We start from the raw sequence: 14781 nt of genomic DNA, 5'->3' as shown, positions 1-14781 counted from the left end.
TGCCTGGCAAGGCCAGGCTGATATATCTTCTACAACAGTGTTTCTCAACCAGGGTACCCCCAGTGGTCCTTGACATAGTGCCAGGGGGTCCTTATAAAATATCTGAATATTAATTTTTGTATATTTTGACATTGACATGTTCCCACAAAAGAGGAAGATAATATATGTATAATCTACCTGACAATATGACTAAATATAGGACAAGTCAACAAACGTAGTAGTAGTAGTAAATTATACTTGATTGCATTTGGTTGTCACAAAGACATTAATGATACCAACGAGACAATTTTATTCTGGGGTCCTTGAGGATGGTTCCAAATATGATGGGGGTCCATGACTCAAAAAAGGTTGAGATTCACTGTTTTACAAGATATATCAGTCTGGTCAGTCCACCCTCCGTCGCGATTCGAGTCAACTCCAAACCGTACCGTGCAATCAGATTCGTTTATTTCAGTGACGCAAACAGCGTCACTCTAGTGCGGTGAAAGTCCCTTCAATATCAACAAAGATGGCGCACGGGAGACCGGAGAGTTTGTTCTATTCAGCCGTGAATTCAGTTTTAACTGACCAAAAACACACTAAATTATTTACTTTTCGCTGTTGACTCTCTTGTCGCTTTGCTAACGTCATATCCGCCCTTCTCTGATTGGTTTACTCCGCTTCCTGTTTGCTCGGATTTGCTCCGCCCTAGAAATCAAATTGATTCAATGGCCGACCAGACTCATGCGCTGGTACAGTGGTGAGGCTGGATTTTCCAGGCAAATTGTATAGTGCACTAAGTTGGTGTTAAGTTAGAGTTATTGCATTCCTTTAATTTGAGCTTGAACTTGTTACACAAAAGTCAAAATGAGTTGCATGAAGTTTTAAAGTAGTTCTGTAATTTCTAAGTTGTCAAATAGCTAACTGGCCTCTTGAAGAGTTGATTGACCACTTGATGTTGATTGTCTTCATATGATTCAGATGTTGTGGCTTGGCTGATTACAGTGGGCACACAAGTGGGTTATATACTTTATTTTGATTATAGTACATTTACTGTGTTAGAATCTAACGAGAATAAAACTTAAAATAAATGAGTGCATTACTAAATGATGCTTCCGTTTCATTTTCTTTTAAATGTTGATGTTGATTGTCCTCATATGATTCAGATGTTGTGGCTTACCTGATTACAGCAGGCACTCAGGTGGGAACATACCATGTTTGTTCAGAAATATTTCAAAATTTGTAAATATATACGAGTTATGTGTTTTTTTTCTAGCAAGCTTTCTTTTCGGACCTAACTAATGGGATGATTTGTGATTTTTTTATTTTTTTAAATTTACAATGATGGATTGTTAAATGACTCATCTTTCACTTCCTGCAGTTAAGATGTGGTCGCCTCAACTTCAGATGCTGACGTCTGGTCAGTGTTTTATTGTCTTGAGCTGCTCATACTTGAGGTCGTGTTTGTCCATGACATCAGCTCATTTCACGCATGACATCATTTCACTTATGCAGCAGAGAAACATTTCCTGCTTCATAATATGCATACATCCCTGCTACACAGTATGCAAAAAAACAGTCCCTCAAACAGTCAATGACAACTATATGACAACATACACTAATGCATTGGGACTTTGCAATTCATCTATTAATTCTGTACATCAATATAGGCTATTATTTATTTTATGCATTCAAATAACAACACCAAAGCTCTCTAACATGTTCATAAACAGTAATCTACAGCTTTCACAGAATGAAATGAGGTACAAGGGGAATAAATGAATAAATATACTGCACTTGTCTCTTAAATATATGTAAATCTTCTCTTCACCTTCCAGTTTTGAGGGAATGAAGCAGGACTTATCGTTTTGACAGGAAGAGATACGGCTTTTCAATTAGCACAGTTAAAGCGTAACCTATAGGGATTGTCAACAGCAGATGACCCAGAAACAGGTAGAACTGAGGACAGAAAATGAGAGAAAAGAAGACAAAATGCTAATTAAAAATCCAATAACTTGACTTGATCAAAAGTGACAGTAAAGACATTTACAGTGTTGGAAAGATTTCCATTCCCAACAAATGTTTGAACTTTCTATTCATCAAAGAATCCTGAAAAAAAAAACATATCAGTTTCCACAAAAACATCAAGCATAACAACTGTTTTCAGTATTGTTAATAAGAAATGTAACTCTGCAGACTGGAGTATAATGATGCTGAAAATTCAGCTTTGTCATTAAAGTACTACCATTTTAAAATAGAAAACGATTATTTGAAATTGTAATGATATTTCACGATATCAGTTAGAGTTAGAGTCACGATAAGAGTTATTTTTCAAAAACATTAAATGTGCTATATAAGCATGTATTAATCTCTTTTTTTATTGCCACTGTGTTAACAGCTTGTAACTAATCTTAAAGGGTTAGTTCACCCAAAAATGAAAATAATGTCATTTATTACTCACCCTCATGCCGTTCCACACCCGTAAGACCTTCGTTCATCTTCAGAACACAAATTAAGATATTTTAGTTGAAATCCGATGGCTCAGTGAGGCCTGCATAGCCAGCAATGACATTTCAACTCTCAAGATCCATTAATGTACTAAAAACATATTTAAATCAGTTCATGTGAGTACAGTGGTTCAATATTAATATTATAAAGCGACGAGAATATTTTTGGTGCGCCAAAAAAACAAAATAACGACTTATATAGTGATGACTGATTTCAAAACACTGCTTCATGAAGCTTCGGAGCATAATGAATCTTTTGTGTTGAATCAGCGGTTTGGAGTACCAAAGTCACGTGATTTCAGTAGTTTGGCAATTTGACACGCGATCCAAATCATGATTCGACAGGCTGATTCATAACGCTCTGAAGCTTCATGAAGCAGTGTTTTGAAATCGGTCATCACTATATAAGTCGTTATTTAGTTTTTTTTTGGCGCACCAAAAATGTTCTCGTCGCTTTATAATATTAATATTGAACCACTGTACTCACATGAACTGATTTAGATGTGTTTTTAGTACCTTAATGGATCTTGAGAGAGGAAGTGTCATTGCTGGCTATGCAGGCCTCACTGAGCCATCGGATTTCAACAAAAATATCTTAATTTGCGTTCTGAAGTTTAATGAAGGTCTTACGGGTGTGGAATGACTTGAGGGTGAGTAATAAATGACATTATTTTCATTTTTGTGTGAACTAACCCTTTAAAGAACGAGACCTTCCCCCAACTTTGTAGCCTGTAGTAGACTAAAATTTTATGAGATAACATTGTAATTTTAATCAAGCTCATCTGTAAAAAAAAAAAAAAAATGTTGGTGAATCATGTTCAGCACCAGCAATGAGCTGCTGGCTGCAGTTCACTTAATGGCCACCGGTGTCGCTAATAACAAGGGTTTCTGAATTCTGCATGTAGCCCCTTTTTTAAAAAATGGTAACAATTTACAACAAGGTTTCATTTGTTAAAATCAGTTAACTATTAGTTAACATGAACTAACAACAATGAACAATGCTTCTACAGCATTTATTAATCTTAATAAATAAATAAATAAAGTGAGCTTATATGATGTGTGAGCTTAATCGGTCCATTTACTATACATCCACATGCAATTTGATGTGAAATACCTTAACTAAACAGTGTAACTGTCCTGCACACTCTCATCTGCATTTATTTGGAGAGAATACTTACAAAGTTGAAGTCAGTGTAGTGCATGGTTGTCTCTTGTTTGCCGTTGTACAGTATAATAATGATGGGGTGGATGAGATAACAGGCAAAGCTGATGTTAGACAGAGGAGTCCACAGGCCTAAAGACAGAATTTTATCCACAAACCCTGTACAGACAGATACATATTTAGGTACTTCTGAACGAACACCACTTACATGCATTTTTATTTGGCTGACAGTTATTTAATTATGGTTGTAAGGTGCTTATTAAAATGATTTGTTATTATTACACAGCTGGTTCATGCCTCATATCGCAATTTAGTCTCTTTCCTCTCACTTAAAATAATTTCAATTCAAATCAATGTTCATTTATTTAGTAGCAGCCATGTAATAATGTAAGGTCAGCTAGTCTTTACCACATAAATAAACCCCTACTAGTGGCTCTTCTTGTTACCTCCGTGTCCTTCCTCACAGGCAAGGATGATCCAGACCAGAGCCAGGGCCCAAAGCGAGCGGTGCATTCCTTGATAAACAGCATGAGGAAGGGATGGATAAGGCGGGACTTCTCTCAGCACATAGGCCAATCCCACTAACAGCGCCATGATTGACAGGGAGCAGAGCCAACCTATGACTACCTGCCACTGTCACATAGAAAAATTGATCTGTTATGTGACTGAAAACACATTTATTTTTTAATCTAAAAAAGAACACTGAGACTTGTATGTATTCAAGACATTGCCTGTTGTTTTATAAGCATCTCTTTCTTGTTTGTCATGTATATTCCAGCAAGAATGCCCAGCAGATACGGCCCATATCTTGTGTAGGGTTTGTTGTAGTAATATTGAAAGTAGCTTTCATATGCCCTAAAAAAACAAGCCAACCAGTACAGAATATCAAAGAATTACATTTCAAAAGCAATTTGAAACAATTAAGTAACTTTTAAAGGGTTAATCCACCCGACTATGTCAATTCTGTCATTATTTACTCACCCTGTCGTTGCAAACGCTTAATTTTTGTCCCTCCACTGACAGTCCACGTAATTACCACAAAATAGTCAACGTGACTACAGTGGTTCAACCTTAATGCTATGAAGCGATGAGAATACTTTTTGTGTGCAAAAACAAAACAAAAATAACGACTTGAACCGTTGTCATACGTAGTGAACTCAATGCATGCTTCCTTGTTTACATCCGAATGCTGGCTCATTATTGGCCGGATCCTGTGTCAGCATCACATGCATGCGTCGTGCTGCTCACATGTTCAGCTTCGGCTAGTCATGTTGACTATTTTAACCATGTTTTCAACTACCTTTCTGGACGTCAAAAGGTGCAATGACTTTGCTGCCTCTGTGTGGATCAAATACCCTTGGATTTCATCAAAAATTATCTTAATTTGTGTTTCAGAAGATGAATGAAGGTCTTACGGGTGTGGAACGACATGAGGGTGAGTAATTAATGACAGAAATTTTATTTTTGGGTGAACTAATCCTTGAAAGGAACAAAAATCAGATTCAAATTGACTCTGCATTGCATTGGCAGCTGTTAGAGGCCATAATCATAGCATTTTAAAAATGTCTGCTTTAGTCTCATTGCGATAAAAAAAGAAGATCTCTTACAGTGTGGTTGGCTGGTGCACAGGGAGATGCAGGAAACCAGTGATCAGGGCTCCTGTTACACTGGAGAGCATTAGGAGAACTGACGACACAACGACAAGCACACTCTTGTTTCTGGAAATAAGCAAAGAGCTGCTGATTATAGACTGGAAAGACTGGCAACCTTTACACGTTTCAATTTCACAAAACCTGTCAAGAGCATTTCATGTATTATACTAGAAAGAATAGAAATGAGAAATTATGGCTTGTTTAAAGAAAACAAAGCCAGTTTTTAGAACTATTAAGATGGTGTGCATGGCATTCTCATAACTGCAATGAGAAAAATCTTGTCCTTTTTAAAATCTCATTGAAAACTAATACTTTTAATCAGCAAGGATGTATTAAATCGATCAAAAGTGACAGTAAAGACATTTATAAAGTTACAAAAGATTTCTATTTCAAATAAATGCTTTTATTTTGAAATTTTTGTAAAAAAGTATCACAATTTCCACAAAAATATTAATTAGCACAACTGTTTTTAACACTGATATTAAGAAATGTTTTATGAGTACCAATATTAGAATATTAGAATGATTTCTGAAGGATCATGTGACACTGAAAACTGGAATAATGGCTACTGAAAATTCAGATTTTCCATCACAGGAATAATTGCATTTTAAAATGGATTAAAACAGAAAACAGTTGAAATAATATTTCACAATATTGCAGTTTTTACTGTATTTTTGACCAAATAAATGTGGCTTTGGTGAGCACAAGATACTTTTTTTCTGAAACATAAAAATAATAATCTTAATGTGCTCAAACCTTTGAGCCTATGAAATTATTTTAAAGTATTTACAATAATTTATAAATACTTTTTGTTGTACTGCTTTTAATCTATTTTTATTAGATTACTTTATTCATTTATTATAGTGCCTTTACTGTGTTAGAACCCAGTGAAAATCACAATTATTAAAAAAAATAATAAAATAAATGAGCAAATTACTGTAATTATGATACTAAAAATACATTTAAAAAAGGGCAAATTTTCTTCTTCTTCTTTTAATTTTATGGTCAAATATGACCTTGAAATGTTTTCATAAAATTCACCCACATGTCTAATATGAGATATAAAGGGTGGTGTGGTAATAAATTCTGTATTTATGATACAGGCAAAATGGCTGAACTTACATTCTTTCCTTTAATACTTTTAATCAGCAAGGATGTATTAAATCGATCAAAAGTGACAGTTACGGAAAAAACGAAACTGGCGCCGCGTTCGTTCCGTAAGTAGAATAGGGAAGGCATAGAACATTCAGCGTAAGCGTTATGAAGAATGCGGAAAGCGGAAAGTACGTTCAATGCGATATTTTGTTTATAAAGCATAAACAGTTGTATTTTTTTCGAAAATGACCGATCGATTCGCTAGATAAGACCCTTATTACTCATCTGGTATTGTTTAAAGCCCTTGAAGCTGCACTGAAACTGTAATTTTGACCTTCAATCTGTAGGTAGCCATTGAAATCCACTGTAAGGAGAAAAATCCTGGAATGTTTTCCTCAAAAACCTTCATTTCTTTTCGACTGACGAAAGAAAGACATGAACATCTTGGATGACATGGGGGTGAGTAAATTTATCAGGAAAAGTGTAATTAAAAGTGGACTAATCCTTTAATACAAAAATAATAAAATAAATGAGCAAATTACTGTAATTATGATACTAAAAAAACATTTAAAAAAGGGCAAATTTTCTTCTTCTTATAATTTTAGGGTCACCTTGACATGTTTTCATAAAATTCATCCATATGTCTAATATGAGATATAAACGGTGGTGTGGTAATAAATTCTGTATTTATGATACAGGCAAAATGGCTGAACTTACATTCTGTATAGGAAGATCAGAAAAGGTGTTGTTGCATAGAACTGGAAGTCAATGGAGAGATACCACGTCCAGGGTGCACACTTCAAAAAAAAAATCATTCTCATAATGTAATTTTAACCATATTCTGCAATTACATAAGTGAAGTGATCAGATCAATCGAGACGTACAATGTCTGTGATGGTGAAGAGGTTGTTGATGAGGAGCAGGTTTGACCACCAGTATTTCTTACAGCTGAAGACCTCATCCTCTGCTATGAACCAGAACACCCCTCTCTGAACGACAGAGAAGAGTCCAATGGTTAGGCACACGATAAAGAGGTGGAGAGGCTGGATCCTGACAAGAAACAGACAGCATAAAGGCAGATGATTATCATAAAATCAACCCTGAAAAAAATGGTGTAGAACTAACATGCGCCTTGACTGGAAGCTATGAAGATAAAACTAACCGCTTGAACCGCTTGAAGAGGAAATGTGCCACCAGACTGAAGCTAAGCGTGTTATCTGACCTCTGGATGGAGTTCAGCAGTGATTTGGCACTCAGAAGACCACTGACACAACCAAACAAACAAGACACTGTCAATATTAATAAGCCAGTTATTCTTACAAGCAAGATTATATCAAGCAACATGGATAAACAATGTTTTGGTAAAACTATTTTAAGGTGATGTTAAAGTTTAATTACACAAATAAGTAATGAGTATTAATTAACTGCATGTACGTACTATATAGGGTTTGGTTTAGGGTTAATTGCTTTTAATAATTATGTATAATTTAGTAAATTACAGATAAATACCCTACTTATCATAAGCCAATTGTACACAATTATTCTGGGCATTTTCTGTACAATATACCTGCATTTGTTTTTCTGAAACATAAATCACAACTTTTATTCATGAATAAATACAAGGATATTATTTAAAAAGCAAATGCAAATAAATAAATAAAAATGATGCCATTACAAGCTTTTCTCGATTTAGGTCTTGTGTCCACCAAAGCGTTTTTAGCCGGTCTTTTTATTCGCAGAATTATTATCTGATGTCGACCAAAGTCCCTTTAAGACTTTGCCATGCTTAAATTTCATATTTGAAATCACCAATGAATTCTGACAACAACTATCTCATATTTTTTTTTCCAAACGCTCGAATCATGACAAAAAACTAAAATTTTCAGGCTGGATCAAGCTAATGCGCATGCGCAGACCTAAATGCGCGTCTCTTGTGCCCGCTTGTGCCTCATTTCGGAGGCGCGAGTCTGACTGTTTCTATAGAAACCAGTGCTTCCAACGGCCGCTGCAGTGACGCGATGACTTTACCAGTCGGCGATTGACTCTTATTTTGAAGGCAGGACTTATTCCGCCATATTGCACGTTACACTTTCTCCCATAATTCAAAACAATACGAGTGACATGTCTTGTGTTATTCTATAGTCTTTGTGCTCTGGCACTCGTTTTGATAAAGAGATGTTGTTGTCGTTTGTTATCGTTGCACAAGCAGAATATGATGGCTGGTCGGTGTGGTATTTGTCCCGCCCCTCTTCCACTGTGATTGGACGGCTGGGTATAAAGTGACAGTGATGAGCGCTGCGTTTACCCAAAGTTGAACATTCTTCAACTCTCAACGACCTGTAAAAATGCTGAGTGTGAAATGCCTCATCACGCTGTTTGCATTTTATAAGAAAGCCGCGCTTCCACTGAAAACAATTGCAATAATACACCAGCCTTGGCGGGAAAAAAACGTTTTGGGTGGACACAGAAACCACTCAAAACAACCAAGCCGCATAAAAAGCCTCAAAACATCTTTGTAATTGCATAGCAATGCCTTAGCAACCATACTGAACATCCCTGCAAGTTGCAACCATATAAAAAAAAGCCTCAGAATGCCGACTCAGTATTGGCCGGCTCCTGCATCACACGCATGCGTCATGCTGCTCACGTGTTGTCTTCAACGGCAAACTGTGTGGCCCAAACTTAACTTCCAGTAGACTTCCACAAAGAATCAATAACAACTGAGTCCCTCTAAAGTAGATTATTTCTGATAACAAGCAAAATAAATGACAAGTAAATTACATTAGCTAGCAAGTTAAAACTATGTCCAGCTAGTATTATTTTGGGTTACCAGTAGAAGAAAAGAACCAAACTTAAATGCCACAAAGTTACTACTAGACCCATTCAACAAACACAGACCGAAAATTACTGTAAACTGTCTATGCTGAGTTGGCATTCTGACGCAGAACCCGGAAGCCTGCACTGTTATGTACACAGCGTAGGAGAATCAGGGTAGAGAAGAAATTGTTGAATAAAGTCGTTATTTTTGTTTTGTTTTTGCACACAAAAAGTATTCTCGTCACTTCATAACATTAAAGTTGAAACACTGTAGTCATGTGGACTATTTTCACGATGTCTTTACTACTTCTCTGGACCTTGAATGTTGTAATTACATTGCTTTCTATGGGAGATATAAAATCCTCTTGGATTTCATTAAAATATCGTAATTTGTGTTCCAAAGATTGGAAACCTGAAAGGTCTTTCAGGTTTGGAATGACATGAGGGTGAGTAATTAATGACAGAAATTTCAGTTTTGGGTGAACTAACCCTTTGCATTTTTCCTTTGCATTGTCACGTACAGAGGAAAATGTTACCGATGATCCCGTTCACACAGATCAGCGAAAACAATTAAAAACGCTCCTGGCTAAGACTTGACATTTGTCAATGTTTCATATTTTTGTCGACTATGACATGAGCCATTGCTAAGGTGGTCTTACCCCAGCAGCAGAAAAGAGTCAACCGCTAGATACACAGGCCCACTGAAGGCAAAGACATACAGAGGGTTCTTCTCTACCATGTCCTTCCACCTCTTATCATTATCTACATGGAAAGAAATCAAGTGAAACTGATGAAATCAGGTGAAAGACACAAACAAAACTTAGTCAAATAGTGCGTGGATACGGATATCTCCCCCTCACTCTCACCCAGGTTACTCCAGGCACTGAGCTGCACGGTGTGGCCTGAGATGATCCAGAGGAGACTGAGGATACGGATGCCATTCAAAGAGGAATAACTGCTTCCAGAGCTTTCTGTGGCGAGCAACCCCTGACTGCTGTTCTGCACAGAGAGCGCCTGAAGACACGATAACACAGCTGAGAAAAGAGAATATGAGGACAGAAGAGGGGAAAAGGTGGATATAATGCAAGGAAAGGGTGAAAAAATAATCAATTAAAATGGGTTAAATCGGCATACGTATTTGCTATAATGCTAAGAAGAGTATCTGTATGTCTCTTTGTGTGTACTTGCTCTTTGAGATGCCGTGCTGGACATTTTCTGCATTTTGATTCTTCGTTTGTGTGGCATCAGGGGTGCCACTGCATCCTTTACTCTGATTGGCCGAGCCATTAGTCAAGACGGCGCCGTATTGGTTGGTGTTTGAGGTTTGAGCAAAACCCACCGCTGGCTTCACCTCTCTGTTTCTCTTCCTTTTTATTAACGCCACACAGATGGAAGCTATGAGAGGAAGTGCCAATAATGCACAGCACACAAACCTGAGACACAAAAAACTCATTCAGTCTTTACAGTATTACTTACTGTTTTTGTTTCAAGAAAAAAATATTTGTACTTATATTTGCAATCTCATTCACCCAAAACACCTAGCAACCACCCAGTACAACCTAGTAATGCCCTAGAAACCATGCATCTACCTAGCTATGCCCTAGCAACCACCTAGAACCACCTAACAACTGCATCAAAAGTCTCAAACCACTTTAGTAACTACATAGCAATGCCCTAGCAACCACCAGAACACCTTATCATATAACTAGAAACACCATAGCAACCACCAGAACAACGTAGCATCTGTATAGTCTCAAAAATACCTTAGAAACTGCAACCTACCTACCCAGAACAACCTGGCAACCGTATAGTCTCAAAGCATATTAGTTATTGCATAGCAATGCCTTAGCAACCACCCAGAACAACCTAGCATCTAGCAAGCAATGCCTTAGCAACCACCCAGAACAACCCATCAACTGTATAGTGTCAATAAACCTTAGTAACTGCATAGCAACGCCCTAGCAACCACCTAGAATGATCTATCATCTGTATAGTCTCAAAACACCTTAACTGCAAAGCAATGCCCTAACAACCACCCAGAACACCCTAACAACTGCATCAAAAGTCTCAAAATACCTTAGTAGCTGCATAGTAATGCCCTAACAACCAACCAGAACACCCTATTATCTACCTAGCAATGCCCTAGCAACCACCCAAAACAACCTATCAAATGTATAGTCTCAAAACACCTTAGCAATTGCATATCAATGCCCTAGCAAGCACCCAGAACATCTTATAATCTACCTAGCAATGCCCTAGCAACCACCCAGAACAACCTAACAACTGTATTAGGTCTCAAAACACCTTAGCAACTGCATCACAATGCCCTAGCAACCACCCAGAATACAAGGCAGCTGCATAAAAAGTCTCAAAACTTCTTAACAACTCCATTGCAATGCCCTAGCAACCACCCAGAACACCCTAGCAACTGCATAAAAGTCTTAAAATACTTTAGCAACATTGCGAGTTCTTTGTGAGCGAATGCAAAGTTTCTTGGTGAAACACAAAAGTTTTGAAAGAGAATGCAAAGTTTCTTGGGGGAGAGCAAAAGTTTCGAAACATTTTTTCACCCGATCTCACGTCCCCCCCCCCACCACCATATCCCTTTAGGGGTCCTATACATGTGCAAGTACCACAAGTCAAATGGAAAATGCACTTCTAAAAATAAACCATATATACAAGTATGTATGTGTGTGTGTGTGTGTGTGTGTGTGTGTGTGTAGGTGTGTGTGTTACTCACAGGCAGACTATAGCAGACAGGTCTGGATGGGGGGAATCACTGAGGCATTGTGTCATAAATATGCCCAATGTGGAATCCGACATCAAGATTGAAGGCACAGAAGGAAGCAAAGAGATGTGTTTCTGTTCAAATGCCTCTGCAGACACAAACACACAAATGTAGACAGGTGTACATTACACATACCCCACACAAAAATGATGAAGAAGCACAGTAAATCTATACTTCTTTTATTATCTTGCATCAAGGGTCAATCATTTGTCTAATCTAATGCAATGACAAAGACATTTTAAGGGTGGCATAATTGTTTAAATACTGTTGTGTACATTAGACACAATGATTTCACTCACCATAAACAACTAGCGTCTGGACTTCTGATTCTGTACAAGAGTCTGGAACACAAACACCCACAAAGTACTCCACCCTATCCTGCATAACAGAAAAAAATATCACCAACAATCACTCTTTCAACTCAATTCAAGACCATATCAGGTTGTTTAATCAAATTGCAATATTTGTTTAACACACTGGCATGATACATGGCAGACTTATAATACAAAATATGCAATATTATAAAATATTTTTTCTTAGTGAACTGAGTTGTATATATTGTGCATTTGCATGGTTTGTATGAATGTACCTGTTTGAGGAACACCTGGCAGTACTGTCCCCTGAACTCTGGGCCCTCCACGGACAGACACTCTCTCAGAGATCCGGGTCGGTTCACGTTCCCTCCCACAACATCACTGCCAATCTTACCAAACGCATCATACACTACAACAGCAAGTGGAGAAGGACAGAAGACATGAAAAACAATCACACCATACTATGTTCATATATATACAAATGGATAAAATAAAAAAAGAAAAGTTAGGATAGGATACATTATATGAACAATAAACCCACCCAGGCCAGAACACCATATCATCCAAGCAACACCCTAGCAACCACCCAGACCAACCTAGCAACTGTATAAAGTCTCAAAAACACATGGGGAAAAAATATCAGAAAACAAAGAGAAAAAAATATTATATATATATATATATATATATATATATATATATATATATATATATATATATATATATATATATATATAAATAGAATACATAATATTAAAAATAAATAGCACTACGAAATTTTAAATGTTTCAAATATTATAAATAATTGATAAAATAATAATAATGCAAAAATAACTGAAACAGACAAAAAATGATGAACAATATGAGAATCTAAATAAAAAAATACTATATATATATATATATATATATATATATATATATATATATATATATATATATTAAAATAATATTAAAAATTAACAGCTCAAAGATATTTTAAAAATGTGAAATATTATAAATCGATATTGGGTAAAATAATAAAAGTAATAAAAAATAAAAATAGACATTTTATATGAAATTATATAAAAAATAAAATTATACATAATATCAAAAATAAATAAATAAATAGCTCTAAGATATTCTAAATGATGTTTCAAATAATATTAATATTGTTAAATAAAAATGACTGATAACAGTGTTACATTATTCTGGGAGGAAAAAGCAAAGCTCAACCTGAAAACATGACCCCCATTAAAAATTACGCTTCAGTAAAAGTCTGGCATTATTACTTACTCAAGACTGCATATTTGCTTGGAGTTTCTTTCTGTAATTCCTTGAGGAACGTTGTTGTGTCCTTCATGCATTTTAGCGTCACGTTCCAGGCACATGCGTTGTGGCAAACAAACAGGTACATCAGAGTGACAGCACTCCATGTTAAGCGTAGCATCTTGTACAGTATTTCATTTTTGCGGTTTCACTGGTTTAAATAATGTGAGAGCAGGACACATGATGGGAGAAGAGGTGGACATGTGACCCGTCATACTCTCGCACCATCAAAATGACCGTGGAAATCAAAACGCCACGCTCGGATGCTAGTCTGATGCTCATCACACCCAAAACCAAACATAATCAGCCCTTTACCACCAGGAGGCTAATGAACAACAATGTTTGTTTTGTGAATGTGGTCATGATTAGGTCTCTGTTTTGAAGACCAAAATCTGCTGAAAAAAAGGCCAAATCATCTGAGCTATGCAAACTACATATAGCTCATTCCGTGTCAACTCAACCAGAGGTCCCTGGCTCAAATTTTTGATTTTGTAAACATTTTTTTTTTGTACGAAGACAAACGCAAATAGTGATGAAAGCCAAAATATTAAATGTCAAAGATATATAATTACTGAGCATCATTATTTTATTTTTACACAGAGATTGGTAGGTCTATTAGTAAAATCTGTTCACTTTAGCTTTGTTTTTTTGTATGCATCTTGAGACAAAACAATGACACTGACATATTATGTCAAGATATGTCAGTACAAGTTGCTTTCAGTTAAAAGCATGAATTTGGTAAATTGGTAAATTGTTCACATTTTCAGTGGTCAAAAACCAAATGTGGGTCACTTTGCATACAGCTGAGACTTTTTTTTATTTTACAGAGGACTATCTGAAGAACAAATAACTGCATATTTGAACTCTTGGTAGCTTCAGAAGCTGTTAAAATGAACAAAATCCCATTTTCCAAATTTCCCTATAACTGATTGAAATATAGATTCTAATGAATATACTTTTGAGAGCAAGTTAATGTGCCTCAACCATTTTCAGTTGATTTTTGGTACTCAGGGAGTTATGTTTTATGCAATTCTTTTGATAGAGGGAAATAAGATACATTTCTAGTTTAAACATGATTTATTCTTCAGACATTCCTCTTTCAATGCAAAATATATCAGCTGTATGCAAAGTGACCCACGTTTGGTTTTTGACCATTGAAAATGTG

General features: G+C 36.3%; 1 protein-coding gene across 1 annotated transcript; it reads right to left on the bottom strand.

Moving 5' to 3' along the window:
• Window positions 1-1644: 1644 nt before the first annotated feature.
• On the bottom strand, window positions 1645-14149 carry oacyl (O-acyltransferase like). Its single transcript, XM_048167422.1, has 15 exons — window positions 13584-14149; window positions 12590-12723; window positions 12300-12378; window positions 11953-12088; window positions 10401-10645; window positions 10079-10246; window positions 9872-9974; window positions 7558-7659; window positions 7280-7445; window positions 7113-7192; window positions 5256-5366; window positions 4380-4503; window positions 4095-4281; window positions 3665-3807; window positions 1645-1938 (listed from the first exon to the last, which is right to left on the bottom strand). Exons 1-15 carry the CDS (start codon window positions 13735-13737, stop codon window positions 1840-1842), a joined length of 2031 nt encoding a protein of 676 aa, XP_048023379.1. The 5' UTR covers window positions 13738-14149; the 3' UTR covers window positions 1645-1839.
• Window positions 14150-14781: the final 632 nt, after the last annotated feature.

The sequence above is a fragment of the Megalobrama amblycephala genome, linkage group LG18, assembly GCF_018812025.1.
Source record: "Megalobrama amblycephala isolate DHTTF-2021 linkage group LG18, ASM1881202v1, whole genome shotgun sequence".
Lineage (NCBI taxonomy): Eukaryota > Metazoa > Chordata > Actinopteri > Cypriniformes > Xenocyprididae > Megalobrama > Megalobrama amblycephala.
Note: the sequence above shows the minus strand (reverse complement) of the source record. Positions and strands in the feature narration are given on the sequence as shown.